At 44.6% G+C, this 22,877-nt stretch overlaps 1 protein-coding gene across 2 annotated transcripts in view; it reads right to left on the bottom strand.

Moving 5' to 3' along the window:
- LOC137421585 (tyrosine-protein kinase ZAP-70-like) overlaps nt 1–22,877 on the bottom strand; it is a 137,043-nt gene that overhangs the window by 14,519 nt on the left and 99,647 nt on the right. For both annotated transcript variants that reach the window (XM_078771227.1, XM_068107789.2), the window contains exons 8-10: nt 7,041–7,250; nt 5,908–6,094; nt 4,553–4,693 (exon numbers count right to left, since the gene is read on the bottom strand). In XM_078771227.1, coding sequence (XP_078627353.1) covers nt 4,553–4,693; nt 5,908–6,094; nt 7,041–7,250 — 538 coding nt within the window. The remainder of the gene's footprint in view (nt 1–4,552; nt 4,694–5,907; nt 6,095–7,040; nt 7,251–22,877) is intronic.

Below are 22,877 nucleotides of genomic sequence, written 5' to 3'. Positions count from 1 at the left end.
ACCAAAGGGCTTTCTGGGGGACAATCGTGTATTTACTCATGGCAAGTTCACACCATTTGTGCAGAGGTGAGATCGAGATGGCAAATTGGGGCAATGACCATTGAAGATTGCCTGACTCGTGCCATACTCCTCAAACCGTTCACGCCAAATTTCAGCAAAGTGTATGCGTTCATTGTCATCTTGAAAATGAAGTTATCATCAAACCGGTTAGAATGCAGCATTGTTGGTTCAATTTGATCTGGAACAATTGTTGAGCAATGCATGTCATTCCCAGGATGAATCCCCGAAACTGTGACCTCATAACAAGTGGCCTGTCCAGTCATAGTTACTTGATCATTCAAGTGACGCCTAAGATGTCCTTCATGTTTGGGCTCTCATTAATTCATGGAAAGATGTTAAATTACCACAAGACTGTCTTTTCCTTAGTTATAAACAGCACTATCTGTTGATGACACCATTGCAAATTTAAGAGGTTTTCCTTCCCAGAGAGTGGCTCCAGCCATCCTTCCTTGAGGCAAATAAGGAGCACTCAATATAAAAGGGGATGAAGAACAAAGATGGTGCTGTTCATAATTTATGAGACACCTGAACCATTGTTTCTACACTCTTGGCATTTGAGAATGATTGGTGCAGGCACAGTTTGTCAATGTTACCTATGATTGATAACACATAGTCAGAGGTGCTATAGTAGTTTCTGCACCAATTATGATTGGAGATTCTGTGCATCTAGACTCTTCTGCTGTCAATGGCAGATTTGATAACAACATGATTGACCTTCTCTTGAGGTAGTTCATCAAGATAGGTTTTGTCATTTAACCATCATGGTATGTGGTATTCTTCAGTGTCTAATCCCAGTGCATGTAAATTAATGGATTGCCTCTCTGCTGTACTACTACCACTACTTTATATATATATATATATATATACAGACTTGGCATTTAATATGGAATATTTTTTTTCTTCTTGACTTGGGTTTACTTTCTTAACTGAGTATATCAATCTAGTGAGTTTCTTTTACATTTTGGTGATTTATTTGTTCAAAGAACCATGTCACTGATTGTCTGTCGCAGCAAGAAGTCAACAACAAGATTATATCACAGGTGGCGTGGCAAAATGTATGGACAGGTGCATTTGATGATTGGCTTCACAGTCGAGTTTACAAGGGTTGTTGCGTTCTGTATTAGTGGAAAACAACTGCTGCACGTCTCCAAAAGTTATTGCCGCTTTCTCTGGAGATGGTCCGTCAACTCGACAATGCTGTTTGTCATGGAGTGGTGGCTTTACGAAATTACGGCATGAAACAGCGTGCTATTGCTCGGCAGTATGGCATCACTCAAGGTCAGGTGTCAAAGATCCTGAAACGAAATGCTCAGAGGGGTGTCCCTACTCCAATACCGAGGCCAGGACGTCCCCGCAGAACCACAAGGAGGGATGATCGCCAGCTGCACCGGTTAGTCCGCAATGGCCGTACCAAGTCAGCTAATCGGCTTAGGGCTGAGTGGCAGCAACTGACAAATGTGCCTGTATCCAGAAGGCTAGTCAACCAACGACTAGTTCAAGCAAGCTATCGTGCCAGGCGTCCCCTGAGAAAGCCATGCCTGACCAGACAACACTGCCAGCACCGATTGCAGTGGGCCAGAGAGCACCGTCAATGGCAGCCAGGACACTGGAATCACGTGATCTTCAGTGACGAGTCTAGATTTCTGGTCTATCGTCAAGATGGCCGCGTCCAAGTGCGCAGACAAGTGCATGAAGCCTACAACAAAGATTGAATAGTGCCAAGAGTCCAAGCTGGAGGTGGTGGGGTGACCGTTTGGGCTGCTTTTCATGCAGGGGGCAAAACTGACCTGGTTGTTCTGAATGGAAACCTGAACCAGTTCAAGCACAGGGCCATTCTGGAAGAAACACTGCTTCCATTTGCTCGTGCAGCCTTTCGAGGAAACTTTGTCTTCCATGATGACAATGCACGCCCTCATCGTGCTCGCATGATCCAACACTTTCTTGCTGACCGTGGTGTAGAGCATATGGAGTGGCCTGCCATGTCCCCGGATATGAATTCGATAGAGAACTTGTGGGCAGAATTAACGCGTCAAATCGACCACTTGGACCAGCAGCCGACCTCTGTGCGTGAATTGCAGCAGGCTATTGTCACTGCATGGCAAGCGATTCCTGTCCAAACCTTGGCAAATCTCGTGAACAGCATGCCTCAACGTGTACATGCTCTCCTGAATGCTCGTGGGGGTTACACGAAGTACTGAACTGTAATTTTACTGTCCGTAATCCCAGTCGTAATTTAACTTTTGTTTTTGTTAAAAAAAATTTTGGCTAATGTGCAAAATAAAGAGATACTTCTGGAAAACGTACAGAGGTTTAACACAGTACTGTCCATGAATTGAGTTCGATATCAGTTTACATCACTTTCAAGGATCAATTTATTTGTTTCGAAATGTCAAATGTGGTTTTTGCTTCTTTTAAAGGTCACATTAACAAAATCTAGAACAATTTCAACATAATTCCAATGAACTTTTGGTTCTAAGACATCTTGAAAAGTAAGTTCACCCCCACAAAAAAAATATTCCATATTAAATGCCAAGTCTGTGTATATATATATATATATATATATATATATATATATATATATATATATATATACAGAATCGAGGCTCGTGAAAGAGCTAACATTTATCACACAAACAAATCAAACAGACAAACAAACAAAGTATATAAAAAGGGGAGCAGGAGACAAGATGGGGAGAGAAGGGGAAGCACATAAACACAACATTTGAGAGCAGGGACATCGGGAATGTGTGGGAGGGAGAGGGCTTGGTGGGAGGCGGCGTGGGAAGGGGGTGGGGGGGGGTGGGAGAAGTATAAACACAAGGGCACCAAGGACTTCCAGGAAAGAAGTTGATATTTCAAAAAAGTGGCTTTGGGGTGAAATTAGCGGGGGTAGAAAAGATCAAGGTTTTGGATGGGGGAAGATAAGAGATGGTGGTGAACAGCTGTTTTAAAGACTTGGAGGAAGGAGCGGGATTGAAAAGAGTGAGGGAGTTTGTTCCAGAGGCGGGAGAAAAGAGGAATGAAGGAAGGAGTGAAGGTGAGCAGAGAGTCTTGATTTTGGCAGTTTAACCATAAGAGGGTTGCAGGCAGATCTTGTGCGACCTGTAGGAATATTTGGGGGACAGAGCCCAGAGAGAGCTGGAGGAGCAAGGCCGGAGAGGAGTCGGTAGAAGACAGAAAGACCACCAACCTGCCTGCTGTGAGTAAGTGAAAGGCCCTCGGAGGTAGCTTCATCACGGGAGATTCCAATGATTCTGAACGCTTTGGTTTCAACAGCGTGAAGACGAGCTAGGTGTGAGGCAGGAGCACCAGCCCAGAGGGGAGAGCAGTATTCCATTGAGCTGTGGATGAAAGCCTTGCATGTGGTGAGGAGCTCAGGTGTGCCAAGGAAGGACTTCGCACGATGGAGGATGCCCAGTCGGCGACTGGCTTTGGAGGCCAGATTTGAAATGTGGTTTCCCCAGGAAAGATCATGGCAGATAGTGAGACCCAAAAGCTTGAGTGACATAACTTCTTGGAGAGGATTATTCAGAAAGTGGATGGGAGGGTTGTCCAGTCGGTCTTTTCGGAGAGACATCGTTGTGGTAGCTTACTATTACTACTACTACACTTGCTATCGTTATGGTAGGCAGTCCTGGCCAACCTCAGAAAGGGCAAATAAAGGGCTTTGGGCAACTGAGCTCTATGAGAGGCAGGTCAGTGGGACCCTTGGTGGATGAAATGCCATCTCAAGGCGGATGGGCTAATTATTTTGAATACGCGACTTTCAAAATGACGTATGAATGCTAACGAGGAGCATGCGCTGTGTGTACGTTTTCAGTGACCCCGATGTGCTCGCAGGGAACTTTTATCCTGCTGTTGCTTGCGCGAAATATGAAATTCAAATAGTCTTTTAAACATAAAATTCAGCATTTAGATGAAAGAGTGGCAATTTCAGAATTGTTAACCATACTTGTTCTGTTCCTGAATGAAAATGGGGCTCATGGAAATAGAGGAAATATGATAAATATCCATGGGTCAGACATGTAGAATTCCTACCTTTTCGTGCTAATACAATTGTGGATTGGTGGCAGTGGATATATGTTTGGTTGAAACTTTAATCAAGTTATAGAGTTGTGAAAAATCACCTGCTGGTGGTCATACATTGCGCATTAGGATCCTAATTAGTTCCTAAATCCTACATTTATCCTAAATTAGATTCTAATTAGACTGAAATCAAATGGAAGACCAAATACTGCACCGGAGTGATCAGAAGGAACCCAAATTAGCAAAGAGCAAAGATGGGGTCATCAGGAGGAACTTGGATAGGATATTCGAGTTTCAGCTGCTACTCCACAACCCTCAAGCTTCATGTGGTCAGCCACGCTACAAGTCAACTAAAACATATTCACACATCCCTAATTATGATAACCAAATTTGAAAGCAGACTGTCATCGTGATTTACTGCTGAGGCATAGCAAGTGAGTGAATGTGCATCAACATTATGTCTTACAGAGTATGGTTTGTTGCCATAGGAGAATGCTTCCCACAGAGTGACTCCAAAACTCCAGACATCGCTTCGTGACGTGAACTTGTAGTACTCGATACTCTCTGGTGCATACCACTTCAGTGGCCACTTACCAGCTTTTGATGTCTGCAAGAAAAGAACAAGACAAATGGGTGTTGAGAGTCTTCTCGAGTTGACTGAAGCGATGGTCAATCTCAAAAACATTACATGCAAACACTAGAACAGCACTTGGTAGAGAGCAAACCTCCACCAGGCTGAACAGTTTATGTTTTGTATCCCACTGATAGGCCGGATCTGGATTCAGACCTGACCCAAAATCTAATTGGCTTGTTCTTGTCACCTAACCAACTCGTCCACCAAGTTTAGTCATAACTCGTCCATAACCTGTTGAGATATCAAGCTATTTATCGTTTTTGGCTCTATCTTCCAATGGTGAAGAATCACTTTGAAAATTAAATATTTCTCGTATCCGAATCCATATTCAGATCTTCACCAAAATCGAATCGATTAGTCCTTGTCACACACCCAACCGATCCACCAAGTTTAGTCGAAATCTGTCCACAACTTTTAGGGATATCCTGCTATATATCTTTTTTGGCCCTATCTACCGAGTTGTTAGGGTTAATATTATGCTATTATGCTATTATCATAAATGTTTTTGTCAATAGATTCCTCCTTTCTGTCAAATATCTATACTTTTCTTTCCTTTGCGTAGTCCCCACCTCGAGTGGCCTTTTATGCTTTGTGGTGCGCAAAATCCCATTAAAATAAAATAAAATAAAAATGGGATATTCCACAGAGCCTTGGAAAAACGCCATGATAAAGCTATCTAAACACAGATATACACCTCGACATGCAACCCCCTGGGTTGGGAAAACCCCTTGGGGTGGGGGGTAAAGTTAAGTCGCAACAACCTCCATTATGTGATCCTTTGTCCTCCTGTCAAGTTTGGTTGCTGTGGGATAAGTAACGCCCGAATGTATCGCAATCAGAAAAATCAGTCAAGCACACAGGCAGACATCAAATTGCGTATTTTAATATGATTTTCAGATTCCACTCCAAATTTAAACACTTATTTAGTCCATGGATCTAATCCTCAAATCCGAAGACAGATTTTGATTATATACTTTAATTAGTCCAAGAAAGGCCACCGTGGTTCCAAGGCAAGGCACTTTTGAGCAGGCCAAACAAAATGGCGGCTTAAGAACCCAGCGATGTGACAGAGGATTGAGCAAGATGCACAAGATGCACGCCGACAGACATACACATTTATTATAACAGATTATGTTATAATTGAAAACTCAATAGATACTGTTCATAAAAAGTCTTAAGTGACTTACCTGGTAGCAATCACTATCGACAGCACGAGAAAGACCAAAGTCGCTGATCTTGGCTGTGTTCTTGTCAGTAAGTAGAACATTCCTGGCAGCCAGGTCTCGATGCACAACACTCTTTTCTTCAAGGTATTCCATTCCCTGTGCAACCTGGTACATCAACTCTGTGATCTCAGGCACAGTGATCTTCACTCTGCCAACAAAACAATTGCCATTTACAACTTCTTCTTGTTCATCTCCTTCCTGACAATGTCAATAATTTTTATCTCCATCTAAATAAACTTATTTGTCACCGTTTTTGTGAAATCTCGACCAGGAAGAATTGAGAAATCAACAAACCACAATCAGCAACAAGCGAGTGCTAACTTGTAACATTTACAACGAGAACAGCACCCAGTAGAGCACGTCATATACTGTACTTCCTCCAGGTTGAGCAGTTTATGTTTTAATTGTATCCCACTGATAGGCCAAAACTGGGTCCGGACCTGAACCAAAATCTAATCTGCTTGTTCTTGTCACCTACCCAACTCATCCACCTAGTTTTGTCAAAAGTCATTCACAACTTTTTGAAATATCGTGACTTATGTCGTTTTTGACCCTGTCTCTCAATGGTGAAGAATCACTTTTAAATTCCAGTATCTGGATCTGCCTCTGACTCTTCACCAGAATCAAATAAATTCGGCCTTGTCACACACCCAACCTGTCCACCAAGTTTCCGCCGAATCTGAGCATAACTTTTTGAGATTTCCTGCTCACAGACAAACAAAAACACAGACAAACAAACAGGTGTGAAAACATAACCGACGTTCACCTTCGATGGTGGAGGTAGTTACACCTCCATAACAAATTTACAAATGAGATTTGGTAGAAACCTTTTTACACATTTTTATTGAACTTCATCTAAACTTTGTTTGTTTGTCCCTTTTCAAATCTTTGAGCCGTTCGTTTTCTAGGTTCCATACGTCCTAAAGAGCTGAAATTTAGCCAACGGTCCTCTTTTCTGGTACATTTTCATCTATAAAAATGTAGTTTTAAAAATCATATTAAAAAAAAAATTAAAACTTAAAAAAATAAATAAAAGTGTGTAGCCCTAAAACATGTTATTTATTTTAATTGTTTAAGTTAAGAAAATGTCATACCCATGGAAAAGCAGATACTTGTTGAGTGGTCCACATGGTGCCAACTCTAACACGAGCATGAATGGATCTCCGGGGCATACGCCATATAGCAGCACAATATGTCGGTGTTGCAGTTTCTGCATGATCATAGCCTCCTTGAGGATATCTGCTTTCATTGCATCAACTTCGTCTCCTTGTTTTAGCATCTTCACTGCAACCATTATATCATTTCTGTGGAATGTCAATATGCAAGATGTGTTAGCTTGAATTTCCTGTTGGTTTCAACATAGCTTAAACGTGTGAAAATGCAAGAATGAGTTTAAATATATATATATATATATATATATATACATATACATATATATAAAGTCACGTGAAAAAGTAAGTACACCCCATGTAAAGTTTTGACTTTTTCAACATATTTCAACATACAGCTATTTGATCTTCATTTCAACAATATTGATAGATAAAGGTGATATAATATAACAAATATCATGAAACATTTACATTTTGTAGTCCATTGTATAATTTAAATAAACATAAATGCAAATTTCGCATGTGGAAAAAGTAAGTACACCCCTACATTTATCACTACTTCAAATACCTAAAATTAGAATCAGGTGCACCAGCTCAGGTGCAAATGATTAGAACATCGTTAGAGAGGATCTTGGACGAACCTGTCTTATTTAAACCTCAGATATTTCGTTTGGTTTGCTCTTTGTTGTTGAAGTGTGCGGCCTCACCATGCCTAGATCAAAAGAGCTCTCTGAGGCCTTCAGAAAGAAGGTTGTAGAAGCCTACGAGTCTGTGAAGGGATTTAAAAAGATCTCCAAACAATTTGAAATCAATCATTCGACTGTCCGGAAGATCATCTACAAGTGGAGAAGATTCCAAACAACTGCCAACTTGTTCAGGCCAGGCCGCCCCAACAAGTTCAGCCCGAGAGCAGACCGCAAGATGCTGAAAGAAGTCTCAAAGAACCCCAGAATGTCATCACGGGACCCACAGGTAGCTCTTGCCACTGTTGATGTCAAAGTGCACGAGTCTACCATTAGAAAGAGGCTGCACAAATTTGATCTACATGGGAGGTGTGCCAGGAGGAAACCTTTGCTGTCCAGAAAGAACATCAGGGCAAGACTAAAGTTTGCCAATGAACACCTGGGCAAAGACCAGCACTTCTGGAACAATGTGCTCTGGACAGATGACTCAAAGGTAGAGCTATTTGGCCAAAGTACCAGAAGACATGTTTGGCGAAAACCAAAGACAGCATTTGACCACAAGAACCTGATACCAACTGTAAAGCATGGTGGTGGAAATATTATGGTTTGGGGCAGCTTTGCTGCATCAGGGCCTGGGTAGCTTACCATCATAGAATCCACTATGAATTCTTCGTTGTACCAGAGGGTGCTTGAGCATAATGTGAGGCCATATGTCGGAAAGTTGAAGCTCAACCGAAGGTGGACCTTGCAACATGACAATGACCCTAAACATTCCAGTAAATCCACCAATGAATGGCTGAAAAGAGAGAAATGGAGGGTTCTGGAATGGCCAAGTCAAAGCCCGGATCTAAATGCCATCGAGATGTTGTGGTGGGATTTGAAACGAGCTGTGCATGCAAGAAACCCCTCAAACATCACGCAGCTGAAAGAATTCTGCATGGAGGAGTGGGCAAAAATTTTCTCCCAGTCGATGTCAGACTGGTAGACAGTGATAAGAAACGCCTACTTGAGGTTGTTTCTGTCAAAGGGGGCAATACCACCTATTCGAGCCAAGAGTGTACTTACTTTTTCCACATGCGAAATTTGCATTTATGTTTATTTAAATGATACAATGGACTACAAAATGTAAATGTTTCATGATATTTGTTATATTATATCACCTTTATCTATCAATATTGTTGAAATGAAGATCAAATAGCTGTATGTTGAAATATGTTGAAAAAGTCAAAACTTTACATGGGGTGTACTTAATTTTTCACGTGACTGTATACATATATATATATATATATATATATATATATATATATATATATATATATATATATATATATATATATATATATATATATATATATATATATACACGAGCGGTCAAAAGTTTTAGAACACCTCAATTTTTCCAGTTTTTATTGAAATTTACGCAGTTTAATGTCTCAATGTGCTCTGAAATTAAGCATTGAAACAAATAAACAATTGGAGATAAAGAAGAAATCTTAGAATCATTTTGTTTAACAAAATTTAATTTAAATTTTTGACTCAGCAAAGAAGCCACCTTTTGCAGGTATAACCGCCGAACACACTCATGGAATTCTTTCTACAACAACAACAACAACATGCATTTTAAGGCCATTTTCCCTGCTAGAGCGGGGGTTAGCCTTGCGGTCCCCATGACAATCTTCTCCATTTTGCCCTATTTTCTGCATCTCTCCTTGTTAACCCCCTTGCCCGCATTTCTTCTTCTACCATCTTTAGCCAAGTCTTTCTTGGTCTTCCCCGTCCTCGACTTCCTTCTACATTAATTTCCATCACTCTTCTCAACCAGTCACTTCCATCCTTCCTCAACACATGACCAAACCATCTCAACCTGTTCCTCTTCACAGCATCAATCACAGGCAATATTCCCATCATCTTTCGCAATTCATCATTTGTCTTCCTCTCTCTCAACGATACTCCGCACATCCATCGAACCATTCACATTTCCACCCTTTCCAGCCTTCGTTGCTGCTGTACGTTCATTACCCATGTCTCGCTCCCATAAATCATAACACTTCTCACACATGCAGCATACACCTTTCCCTTCAGCTTCAGCGACACTCTCCTCCTCATCAGCACGCCACTCAGTTCCCGAAACTTCTTCCATGCACATCTCACTCGAGCAACCGTTGCCGAGTCTGATCCACCTTCTCCATTCCACATGTCTCCGAGGTAGCAAAAGGTTTTCACACCTTCCAGCTTCACGCCGTCTCCAAGATCCAACTCAACATTCCCTCCATCTGCAGCTCCCTCTGTGCACACCTTACATTTGAATGTAGCTGCCACACTGGTAAATGACCCTCTCAGACCACTACATTTTTGATGAACCCACTCAGCGCACATTGTACATTGAATGGAGTTCACTCCACTCTTAACTTCCTCAATGCCCATGTCAATACTTTGCGTGGAACCCTATCGAATGCTTTCTCCAGATCAACAAACCCAAAAAACAACTTCTTCCTCTTCTCCATGTACTTCTCCTGCAACTGCCTCACAATGAAAAGCGCGTCAGTCGTTCCTCTTCCTGGCATAAATCCAAACTGCATTTCGTCGATCTTCACTTTCTTCCTTATCCTCCTCTCCAACACCCTTTCCAATACCTTCATTCCATGCTCCAATAACTTTATCGCTCGGTACGAGCCACACTCCAGAGGGTCACCTTTCCCCTTGTATAGAGGGACAAGGGTACTCAGTTCCCAAGCCACTGGAATGCGGCCTTCTTTCACCACCAGATTACAGATCTCTGTCATTCTCTTCACACCCCAACTTCCTGCTGCCTTCAACATATCTCCCACAACTCCCGTCGGCCCTCCCGCTTTTCCACTCTTCATTGCTTTTATCGCTTCCTCAACTTCCTTCTCAGTTATCTTCTCTGCCGGTCCTAAAACTGGGTTACTCTCTATGTTGCCATCCCATTCATTCTCTGTATTCAACAGCATTTTCATATATCTTTTCCATCTTCCTTTAATTCCATCTGGGTCGACAACGATTTGTCCCACTTCATCCTTCAAGCAACACACCCCCATCACATCACACCTCTCTTTCGCGATGTCCTTTGCAATCCTGAATACTGCTTTCTGACCCTCTTCCGAATCCAAGCGTTCTCCGAACATTTTCCTACATGCCTCCTGCGCCTTTGCTACCTCTTTCTTTGCAGCCTTCCTGGCTGCCTTATAACTTTCATGCTCTGCTGTTTCTGCTCCCGTACCCTTCACCTTCTGCCACTCCTTGAACTTCTTCCTCTTCTCGTCAATCCTCTTTCCAACTTCATCATCCCACCACCATGTTTCCGAGTGCCTCGGTGGTCCTTTTGTCCATCCACATACCTCACCAACGGCTCCCAACAGACTAGCTTTCATTGACATCCAACCACATCATCCTCTACCCTACTCAGCCTCTCTTTTAATGCCTCCCTTACTGTCACCTCTTTCAACCTCCACACCTTCATTCTCGGTTGGTACTTCACCCGCCGAGCTCTCCTCACACCTTTCACCCTTATGTCGCAGACAACCAAGTGGTGCTGTGAAACAGCCTCCTCCCCCGGGATCACCTTTGTGTCCCGGAGGTGCCCCCTATCTCGCCTACGCACCATCAGGTAGACAACGGTTGTCGTCGACCCACCTGACGTGTATGTAACAAGCTTATTATCCTCTTTCTGGAACTGAGTATTACAAATCAACAAATCAGCTCCATTCACCTTCTCCATTTCTCACACCATATCCGTAACCCCCATGAACTCCCTCAAAACCATCCATACTCCTTCCCACATGTCCATTCAGGTCTCCTCCCACCACAACAACTTCCTCATCTTTCACGTTTTCCATCAGCTTCTCTATCGCACACCAGAACTTGTCCTTCTCTTCATCGCTTCGACCAACCTGCGGAGCATATCCCGAGATGACGTTCACCAAGAGCTTTCCAATCATCATTTTCACCATCATCATCCTATCACTCACTCTAGTCACACTCACCACACTGTCTACAAACTCCTCAGAAAACAGGACACCAACACCATTCACGCCCTCCGGGCACCCTTGCCACACAAACTTGTATTTCTGTCCCTGCCTACCCTTCACCATTCTCACACCACTTCCCTTCCATCTTGTCTCTTGCACACAACATATGTCCACTCTTCTTCTGACCAATACTTCCACCACTTCTCCTGATCTCCCTGTCATTGTCCCTACATTGCATGTCCCAAACCTCAGAAACCGATCTCCACTTCGGGCTGCACCCTGCCCATATGGAGTTGTAATTGTCATGGTTCTCTTTTTGAGGCAATGTTTTTATGGCCGGATGCCCTTCCTGACGCCAACCCTCTTAGTCGTCTCTTACGACACGCAGGGATACGATGTACCTATTCTGACCAGGGTACACACTGGGAAACGTTTAAAACATGGAAATTCTGGGGGGGGGGGGGGGGGGAGGGGGGAGGGCGGCGTCAGCATCACGGCTGCGGTTTAAACATATTCCAACAATATCCAAACAGAACCATGAAAACCATGAAAAACAATCTGGGAAAAGTCTCCAAGCGAGAACATGGATTTGAGAAAGCAGGAGCAGAGGCGGAAGAAAAACGAGATACAGGGGGCGGGGCACAAGTCGAGACGAGGAGGAGAGCGAACAAGCACGGGTCCGGGAGGAGAGAAAGAATCAATATAGAATTCTTTGTCTATCCGTTTGTCCTGTTTTTAAAAACGCCGGACAAAGGGTAAGATGCCTGCGAGAGGCAGGGGGGAGAAAAGAAAATCAAAGAAACAAGCAAATACTATGAAGGAAAGAACTTACACTCACAAAACACCGACGGGGAGAAGGGAGCCCGGAAAGACCAGGCCGCGCACGACGCGCGAATAAAAAACGACCAATCACACACAAATCCGCAACAACCACAAAACCAAAACTAAACAGAAACACAAAACAACCAGCGGAAACCCGACAAAGACACGAATGGGAAAACACTCAAACTTCAATGCCGTGGAGAGCTCGAAGCAAGCCTCGTCGCCCGAGGGACCGGAAGTCCTTCCCTTCCCAGGGATTCTTTCTACAATGGGAATCAAATATTGTTCGGGAAGTTCTTCCCAACACTGTTGCAGAAGTTCCTACAAATGTGTTGCACTTGTTGGTTGCTTTGCTTTCACCCTTTTGTCCAGTTCATCCCAAACCAGCTCGATGGGGTTGAAGTCTGGAGACTGTGCTGGCCATTCCATGATTTGAAGCCTGCCGTCTTGTTCTTTTCCTCGAAGGTAGTTTTGACATAGCCTGGAGGTGTGTTTAGGGTCATTATCTTGCTGTAGGATGAACCCCTGACCAACTAGGCATATGCCAGAGGGTATTGCATGGCGCTGCAAAATGCTTTGGTAGCCCTTTTGGTTCAGGTTGCCAGTCACTCTGTGCAAGTCGCCGACTCTGGATCCAGCAAAAGAGCCCCAGACCATCATGCTTCCTCCTCCATGTTTGAAAGTTGGTGTCATACATTGAGGAACCATCCTTTCGCCTACTCGACGGCGTACAAAAACCCTGCATGATGAACCAAATATTTCAAATTTTGATTCATCGGTCCATAAGACCTTCGTCCAGTCTTCAGTAGTCCACTGGCGGTGCTTCATGGCCCAGGCTTGCCTCTTTTTCTTATTTTGCCATCTTAGCAATGGCTTTCTTACTGCCACTCGACCTGTCAAACCTGCATCTCGAAGTCTTCTCTTCACAGTTGAAACTGAGACTTGCTTACTTCGACCAGTGTTAAGCTGTGCTTGAAGCTGTTGTCCTGTGAGCTGCCTATCACGCAAGCTGTTGACTCTGAGAAACTTGGCTTCTGATTCTGTTGTGGCTTTGGGTCTGCCAGACCTCTTCCTGTCAGAGTTTCTTCCAGTTTCCAAGTGCCTTTTGATGGTGTAGGAAACTGTACTAACTGACACCTTCGCTTTCTTTGCAATTTCTCTAAAGGAAATACCTTTTACTTTTAAGGGTTATAATGGTCTGTCTGTCTTCCTTTGTTAATTTCCTTTTTCTCGCTATTATGAAAGCAATATACTACTTACTGCAGTGCAATATTGTCCAAATAATGCTTCAGAGGGTATAATAACAGTCTGTTCCAATACTGCTTTTATACAGACAGGGGGTTTGTAATCAAGTAATCAGCAGAGGTTGGGACACCTGGAGGAATTGTTTGCATCAACTTTCAAGGCTTAATTTACTTACATTGCTGCAGGACAGCTGTAAGTTGTTAACCCCTTACTTGTTCCCTGAAGAAGGCCTTTTTTTTTTTTTGCAATATAACTCTGCAATTTATATTATTTCCCCGTTTTTTCTGACCTAAACATTTTTTTTTTACCTCGAGCAGTTTACTGCTTACCTTTGTACCATTTCAGGTTATTCACTGTGATTGAATTGCTTTAATGTCAATAAAAACTGGAAACATTGAGGTGTTCTAAAACTTTTGACCGGTAGTGTATATGTATATATATATATTTCTACATTGATGTAAGGCTCCGAAAGGATCTTGTACATATCTATCATGCAGGACAAAGACATTTGTAGACAAGAAGGTGCTTTTACATTACTTGCGAGGACATTAGGCTCAATCAATAAATTTTTGGTGCATGTGAATTTGAATGTCCGGCATCTTGAGCTATGGATTCAGATGAGAACACTGACAGGCCAACCCTTTAACAGTTTGGAACAATTAGCAATATTTTGGATTATGTTTGAGCAAAATGAGTAATCAACTCAATGCTAATCATGTCTCTTACCGATGAGGGCATCTGTGGACAATAGCTCAATAGACAATCAAGGGAGGTGAAAAGCACCCCTCCCTTATATATGAGATCGTGTCTCTGTATGCAACTTTAACATAGGGACTGAACATTCGTTTCTTGGCTTCGAATAGACGAAATCGGCTGCAAATTTCAGAAGTAAATGCTTTGTACATCGAGGTAAAATGTTCCAAATTTCACCAACGTCCGTTTCCACATTCTTGCGTTTTATAAAGATAACCCTCGAATTCTCGTTGGTGTCTGTCAGTCCGTCCGTCCATGCGTCCATCCGTCTGTCCAACCAAAATGTGCTGGCACTCATATCTCAAAGGCTATACAATGAAACTAGCTGAAACTTGGAATATACATCAGCCAATAGGTCAAATTAATGGCTTTCAAAGCAAATTCAAAATCTGCACTCAATAGGAACATCTTTTGGGGGGGGTAGCGGAGGGGGTAAGGGAGTTTGACCCCCCCAAAATAGCTATTTGCTCTCTTCTCCGAAACTACACACACGGTTTTGATGACACTTGACGACAACCTTCATATCTGATGCGTAATGAAGATGTATTGACAGTATCAAAATCTGCGCTCAATACGCGGGCCAAGGGGAGAGAGTTTCACCCCCAAAACAGGTATTTGCTCTCTCCTCCGAAACTACACACACGATGTTGGTGAAACTTGGCCACAAGCTTAATAGCTGATGCCTAACAAAGGTTAGGGCACATTAAAACTGCATCAAACGTTGATTGACCGCATCAAAATCTGAAAACATTGAAAAAGGTTTATGGGGGAGGGGGAGGGTTGACCCCCAAAAATAGGTATTTGGTCTCTTCTCCGAAACTACACACATTATTTTGATGAAACTTGGCCATAAGCTTCATATCTGATGCCGAACAAAGGTTTATTGACCGCATCAAAATCTGAGCACATTAAAGGGGTTTAGGGGGATGGAAAGGTTGGTTTACCCCCCCAAATTAAGTTTTTTGGGGGAGGGGGTTTGTATACAGAATCGAGGCTTGTGTAAGAGCTAACACATTGAACATGAAAACATGCACAGACACATAAAACATACAATGAAGGAAGCGGGAGACAAGAGGGAGAGAGAGAGGGAAGCACACACACACAACAATAGTAGAGAACAGGGACGTCGGTAGATCTGTGGAAGGGGAAGGGCTGGGGAAGGAGTACACGGCATAAAGCAAATTAACACTTCTAGGAATATCAGGAAAGAAGTTGGGGATTGAAAGAGATGGATCTGGGGTGTTTTAATGGGGATAGAAAAGATCATGGTTTTGGATGGGGGAAGATAAGAGATGGTGGTGAACAGCTGTTTTAAAGACCTGGAGGGAGGAAAGGGATTGAAGAGAGTGTGGGAGATTGTTCCAGAGGTGGGAGAAGAGAGGAATTAAAGAGTGAAGGTGAGCAGAGAGCCTTGATTTTGCCAGTTTCACCAGAAGATGGTTGCTGGCAGATCTTGTGCGTCCTGCAGGAATATTTAGGAGACATAGCACAGACAGAGCAGGGTGAGCAAGGCCGGAGAGGAGTCAGTAGAAGACAGCAAGACCAACAACCTGCCTGCAGTGAGAGAGAGAGAGAAAGGCCCTCAGAATCAGCTTCATCGCGGGAAATACCAATGATTCTGAATGCTTTGGTTTCAACCGCTTAAGCCGAGCTCGGTGTGAGGCAGGAGCACCGGCCCATATGGGAGAGCAGTACTCCATTGAGCTGTGGATGAAAGCTTTGTAATTGGTGAAGAGCTCAGAAGTGCCCAGAAAAGACTTTGCATGACAGAGGATTCCCAGACGGCGACTGGCTTTGAAGGCCAGCTTGGAAATGTGATTTTCACAGGAAAGATCATGGCAGATAGTGAGACCCAAAAGCTTGAGTGACAGAACTTCTTCAAGAGAATTGTTCAGAAAGTAGATGGGAGGGTTGTCCAGACGGTCTTTTCGGAGAGACAAAGTGAGAGTGTGAGATTGGTCAGGATTGAAAGACATGTGCCACTTGTTTGACCAGTTTGAGATATTGTCCAGGTCTGCAGAGAGTGAAGAGGCTGCTGCCTGCCAATCTGAGGGTTGAGATATGGAGCAGCAGAGAGTGAGGGCATCAGCAAAGAAACAGAGAGGACTTTCCAGAGAGTTGGAGAGATCATTAATGAAGAGCAGAAAAAGCACAGGGCCCAGAACACTGCCTTGGGGAACTCCAGCCTGAACAGGAAGCGGCGCTGAGACAATTCCATTCAGGGCCACATGTTGACTACGACCATAGAGGAAGTCTGCAAGCCATGCGTGGAGGTTTCCATGGATACCATAGGAGGAGAGTTTGGTGAGCAGAGGGGGGTATAATATATTATATATAATATATTATATATATTATACCCCCCTCTGCTCACCAAACTCTCCTCCTATGGTATCCAGGTGAGCAGAGGGGGGTGCCAGACCGTATTGAGGGCACAGGATACAAGTATGTCAAGGGAGACAGCTCCGATTTCCTGTCTGGCATTAAGGACCTCCATCCATTGTTGAGAGAGCAGAAGCAGCATGTCCAGAATAGAATGACTTGGTCTGAATCCAAATTGATGATCCGAGATCAAGCCATTGGAGAAGAGGAAGGATTTGATGTCAGAAGCGATGATGGATTCCATGCCCTTGCTGATGATTGGGAGCAGGCTGATTGGTCTGTAGTTGCAAGGATCTGTTTTTGCACCTTTTTTGTGCAAAGCGGTAATGTTTGCTGATTTCCAGGATGCTGGCAGATGACCATGAGCAAAAGAGAGGGTGAAGAGAATAGAGAGAGGTTGTGATAGAGCAGCAGAGCAGGATTTTAGGACCCATGGGCTGATGCCGTCTGGTCCAGTTGCAGAATCAGAGTCGAGGTTTGATAGAAACTTCTCCACTTTGTCAGGAGAGAAGGACACAAAGTCCAGGAGCAGCTGGGTTCGACTGGGTAAGGTGAGGACAGAGAGAGATGGGTTTGGGACACAGGATTTAGAGGCAAACACAGAGTTGAGGCATTCGGCTTTGTCACATGTGGTGTCAGCTGTGTCGCCGTTTGAGGTAAGGAAGGGGATGGAGGCGGAAAAAACACCAGAAACAGAATTGACGAGACGCCACCAGGATTTGGAGGAGCGAGACAGGTTTCAGAGTTCAGTCTTGAGAGTAGAGAGATAGTGTTCCTGGCTCTCCTGAGGGTCGACATGCACTTGTTCCAAGCTTTGTGAAAGGAATTGGAAATTGCCTTCAGTTAGATTAGCCTTCCAAGAGGCGAAGGCAAGTTGTTTCCGGGCAACTGCCTCACCACAAGATTCAGTGTACCATGGACGGGAGGAAGGGTATGACAACTGAAGACGAGATGCGATAATCTGTGCATGAGTGAGAATTGTTTACTTTGGAAGAATTTCCAGGAAGAGTTGATGTCAGAGGCAGTAGAGATGGGAGACCAGTCCAGATGATTGATGGCTGCTTGAAGACCGTGCCAGTTGGCCTGAGTGAAATGCCAGACTCGATGACGTTGAGGAGGCTCTCTGAGAATGGTCAGAGAGATGTCCACTTTAACAAGCACATGATCAGATGAACCGATTGGAGCAGAAGAAGAGCAGCAGACATTAGCAGGGAAGTTAGTCATAACCAAGTCTAGAAGAGAAGATGCTCCGTTGACTGAGATCCGGGTCGGAAAATTGACAGATTGTGTCAGTCCCAGTTGGTCGCAGAATTTCTTTGCTGAGGTGTCGTGGCTGGTGAGAGAGGAACCCACACCCAGCCTGCTGGCATGCTGACAGTTGAAGTCGCCACATATGAGGAAGAGAGAGATGGGATGAGTGGATAGAAGTTGGTCCATGTTGTCAGACAGCGAGATGTAAATGGAGTTATCATTGTTTGGAGGACGGTACAGAACACATATGAACAAAAGGTGGGAGTGGAGAGGAAGCCGTAGCCAGAGGTATGCCTGAGGGTGGGGTGGAGAGAGGCCAGTGCAAGGAGAGTGAGGAAGAGAGTTTTTGATACAGATAGCAACCCCCACCACAAGGACTAGGCTCATGTCTATCATACCGGAGGAGGGAGTAACCAGGAAGAGTTATTAAGGAATCAGAGACATCTTGAAGGAGGAAAGTTTCTGTTTAGCATATTAAGTCTGGTTTGTCAGAAGATTCTGTTAATTAATTAACAATTAACAATTAATTCTCTGACTTCTTTGACTGGACCATTGTCCGTGTCTTGCTTTCCTGGTGGTCGTGGCGGATTTATGGCCATTGAGTCTTCCTCTGCGCGGTCCCGGCTCTGCTCTGCTGCTCCGGGCTTCACCTGCTCGGCTCCATCGCTGTTTCCTCGGGCCCACTCCCGTTGGTTGTGTCGATTGTTTCGCCTCCTCACCCTTGGCCGCGTGCTCGCTTTGCCTTCGCTCCTGCTGGCATGGCTCTGCGGTACTCTGCCGCAAGGCTTCTCCTGCTTAAAACCCGCTCCACCCCATCATGCATCTCTGCAATCAGATCGAATGGACTCCTGCGTCGACCCAGGTACATTCACCGTGGCTCCGGTCGTAAGTTTGTTTATTTACAATCAGGTCACTCCATCCCCATCCTCTGGTCGGCTCAGCGCACTCCCACTCATCGTCCCAACACACCTGGTCACAACAACGCACAAAATCGCACCTCCTGTCTGCGAACCCTGGCCAAATCACCTGGATTCATACCCGCCGTACAAAACAACATCAAGCTCACCCTGTTCAATACCCGGTCCCTCAACAACAAATGCCTCATCCTGAACGACTACATCCTGGAAAATAAACTGGACTTTCTCTGTCTCACTGAGACCTGGCAACAACCACTGGACTACTACACGCTCAACCTCACCACACCCAATGGATATTCTTACATCAATAAACCACGCTCGGAGGGCCGAGGTGGTGGAATTGCCGTTATTCACCGACAAGACATCAAGACCAACCTCATCTCCATCTCATCTGCTCCATCATTTGAACACCTGGCTTTTAAACTCTCTGGTCACACACAGTCAGTCATGGCTGTTGTCTACCGCCCTCCCAAACCACACCCATCATTCCTGTCTGATTTCTCCTACTTTCTGACCCAGCTATGTTCCCTCTCCCCCTCAATCCTCCTCCTTGGTGATTTCAATATCCACATGGACTCCACTGACTCCACGCTAACCACTGACTTCACTGATTTACTCACCTGCTTTAACCTCACTCAACATGTCAACTTTCCTACCCATAACCGTGGTCACATTTTGGACCTTGTCTGCTCTACTGGACTAATTTTGCACCATCTCTCTGGCTCCGACCTCACTCTCTCTGACCACCTAGCCATCACTCTGACCATCAACATCCCCACCCCAGCACCAAGGCATTATCGCACTATCAACTTCCGTAAGCTAAACGCTTTTTCACCTGCCTCATTCTCATCGACCCTCTCTGAAAAAATGTCCACTTCTCCCTTCGTTGACCTCCACACCCCTTCTGACCTCATTGACTACTACAACCACACTCTCTCTTCCTGCCTTGACCAAATTGCGCCTATAAAAACCAAAACAGTTTCTTTCACCCATTCTGCTCCCTGGTTTACCCCTGAGCTCCGCCTAATGAAAACTCGTGCTCGCCAACTTGAAAGACTCCGCAATAAAACAGGTCTCACAGTTCACTCCCAGGCCTACAAGGACCACATACAACACTATAAAGATGCCCTCTCCCGCGCCCGCTCCGCCTACTACTCTCAAATTATCCACTCTGGCTCCGGAAACCCAAAAGCACTCTTCTCTACAATAAACAAACTCCTCAGCCCCCTGAACACCACCACCCAGTCATTCACAATAGACAACTGCATCTCCTTCCTTTCATTCTTCCAACGCAAAATTGAAAACATCTACAACAGCTTGACCACCGCCGCACCCGCTCCCCCTCAAACTACCTGCCCCCCCTTATCCTGCCATCCCCTGTCTCAATTCTCCCCAGTCTCCCCTACTGACCTCTCTGAACTCCTCATCGGAATGAAAACTGCCACCTGCACTCTTGACCCCATCCCCTCCAGCTTTGTCAAGGCCTCCCTTCCTGCTCTTTCTCCACTTATCATTGCAACAATAAACTCCTCCCTGTCTACAGGCATCGTCCCACCATCCCTCAAAATTGCTGCTGTTACCCCCATTCTGAAAAAACCTGGACTAAACCCTGACACCCTAAATAACTTCAGACCCATCTCCAACCTACCCTTTCTGTCAAAGGTTTTGGAACGCGCTGTAGCCACTCAACTCAAGCATCACCTCTCTGCCAATAACCTGTATGAAACATTCCAATCCGGATTCCGGTCCAACCACAGTACTGAAACTGCTCTCCTCAAAATCACCAACGACCTTCTCCTCTCCTCTGATGCTGGCAACCTCAACATTCTCATCCTCCTCGACCTCAGCGCTGCCTTTGACACCATCGATCACACCATCCTCCTCACCCGACTTGAAACCACCTTTAACATTACCGGCACTGCCCTCTCTTGGATTAAATCATACCTCTCTGACAGACGTCAGTTCATCTCCATCAATAACTGCAAATCCCCCACTGCTCCCCTCCCCCAAGGTGTCCCCCAAGGTTCAGTTCTTGGCCCCCTCCTCTTTATCCTTTACCTGTCCCCCCTCGGTCACTTAATCCGCCGTCATGGTCTCCAATTCCACTGCTTCGCCGATGACATCCAGCTTTTCATCTCCACCAAGTCCATCTCCACCGCCACCCACTCTATCCTGACAAACTGCATCACTGAAATAAAATCCTGGCTTCAAATCAACTTCCTCAAACTTAACTGTGATAAATCTGAAATAATCATCATTGGCCCAAAAACGCTCACCAAGTCCACCCATAACTTTGCCCTCAACATCGACGGTTTCCCAGTGTCCACCTCCCCTCACATCCGGAATCTTGGCATCATCTTTGACCAAACCCTCTCCTTCGACAAATACACTAAACAGATCACAAAGACAGCCTTCTTCCACCTGAAAAACATCGCCCGTCTCCGTCCATCCCTCTCCTCTGTGGCTGCAGAAACCCTCATCCACGCCTTCATCACTTCCCGTCTGGACTACTGCAATAGCCTCCTTTATGGTTCACCCTCAACAATCACCAATAAACTCCAATACATTCAGAACTCCGCTGCCCGTCTACTCACCCATTCCCGGACCCGTGACCACATCACCCCCGTCCTTTACAAGCTTCACTGGCTCCCCATCTCCCAGAGAATCCAGTACAAAATCCTCCTCTTGACCTACAAAGCCCTCCATAACCTGGCCCCATCCTACCTGGCTGACCTCCTCTCCAGACACACTCCCACCCGCAACCTCCGCTCTGCTGGTACCAACCTCCTGACCCCCCCCATCCGGACCAAATTTAGATCCTGGGGGGACAGGGCCTTCTCCATCGCTGCTCCCACCCTCTGGAACTCGCTACCTCACACCATCAGAGACTCCTCCTCACTCACCACATTCAAAACATCACTCAAGACCCACCTGTTCAACACTGCATTCAACATTTAACCCACAGCATCTAACCCCTGACTATCTCCTCTCCTTCTCCCTCCTTTGTGCTTTGAATATTTCCCTATTGATTCTTCTTTTTTTGCAATTGTCTTTATGTTTTGCTATGCGTTATGTTTTGCACTCTGTCAAAGCGTCTTTGGGCTTCCTGAAAAGCGCTATATAAAATAAATGCATTATTATTATTATTATTAATTAACAATTAATTAATCTGTTAATAATGTAATCTCTTCTCTGAAACGACACACATGATTTTGATGAAACTTGGCGACAACCTTCATATCTGATGCTTTACGAAAGTGTATCGACTGCATCAAAATCTGAGCACATTAAAAGGGTTTCAGGGGGAGGGGAAGGTTGACCCTAAAAAATAGGTATTTGCTCTCTTCTCCGAAACTATACACACAATTTGGATGAAAGTTGACCATAAGCTTCATATCTGATGCCTAACGAGGTTTATTGACCACATCAAATTCTGATCACATTATATGGGTTTACGGGGAGGGGAGGGTTGACCCACCAAAATAGATATTTGCTCTCTTCTCCGAAACTACACACACATTGTTGATTAAACTTGGCCACAAACTTCATCACCCATAATGTACCAGTTTGTTCATGGCATAAAAAAAATCAAGGTCCAAGGTGGTCTGTGGTGGGTTTGACCCCACCCAAAATAGGTATTTGCTCTCTTCTCCGAAACTACACACACAATTTCAATGAAACTAGATCACAATCTTCATCGCCCATGATGTACCAAAGTTTGTTCACGGCATTAAAAATATCAGGGTCTGATGGAGTCTGTGGGGGGTTTCAGTGACTGTTGCT

This window comes from Myxine glutinosa, chromosome 2 (assembly GCF_964187855.1).
Source record: "Myxine glutinosa chromosome 2, kmMyxGlut1.1, whole genome shotgun sequence".
In the NCBI taxonomy this organism is placed as follows: Eukaryota; Metazoa; Chordata; class Myxini; order Myxiniformes; family Myxinidae; genus Myxine; species Myxine glutinosa.
This window is presented reverse-complemented; position numbering and strand designations above follow the sequence as displayed.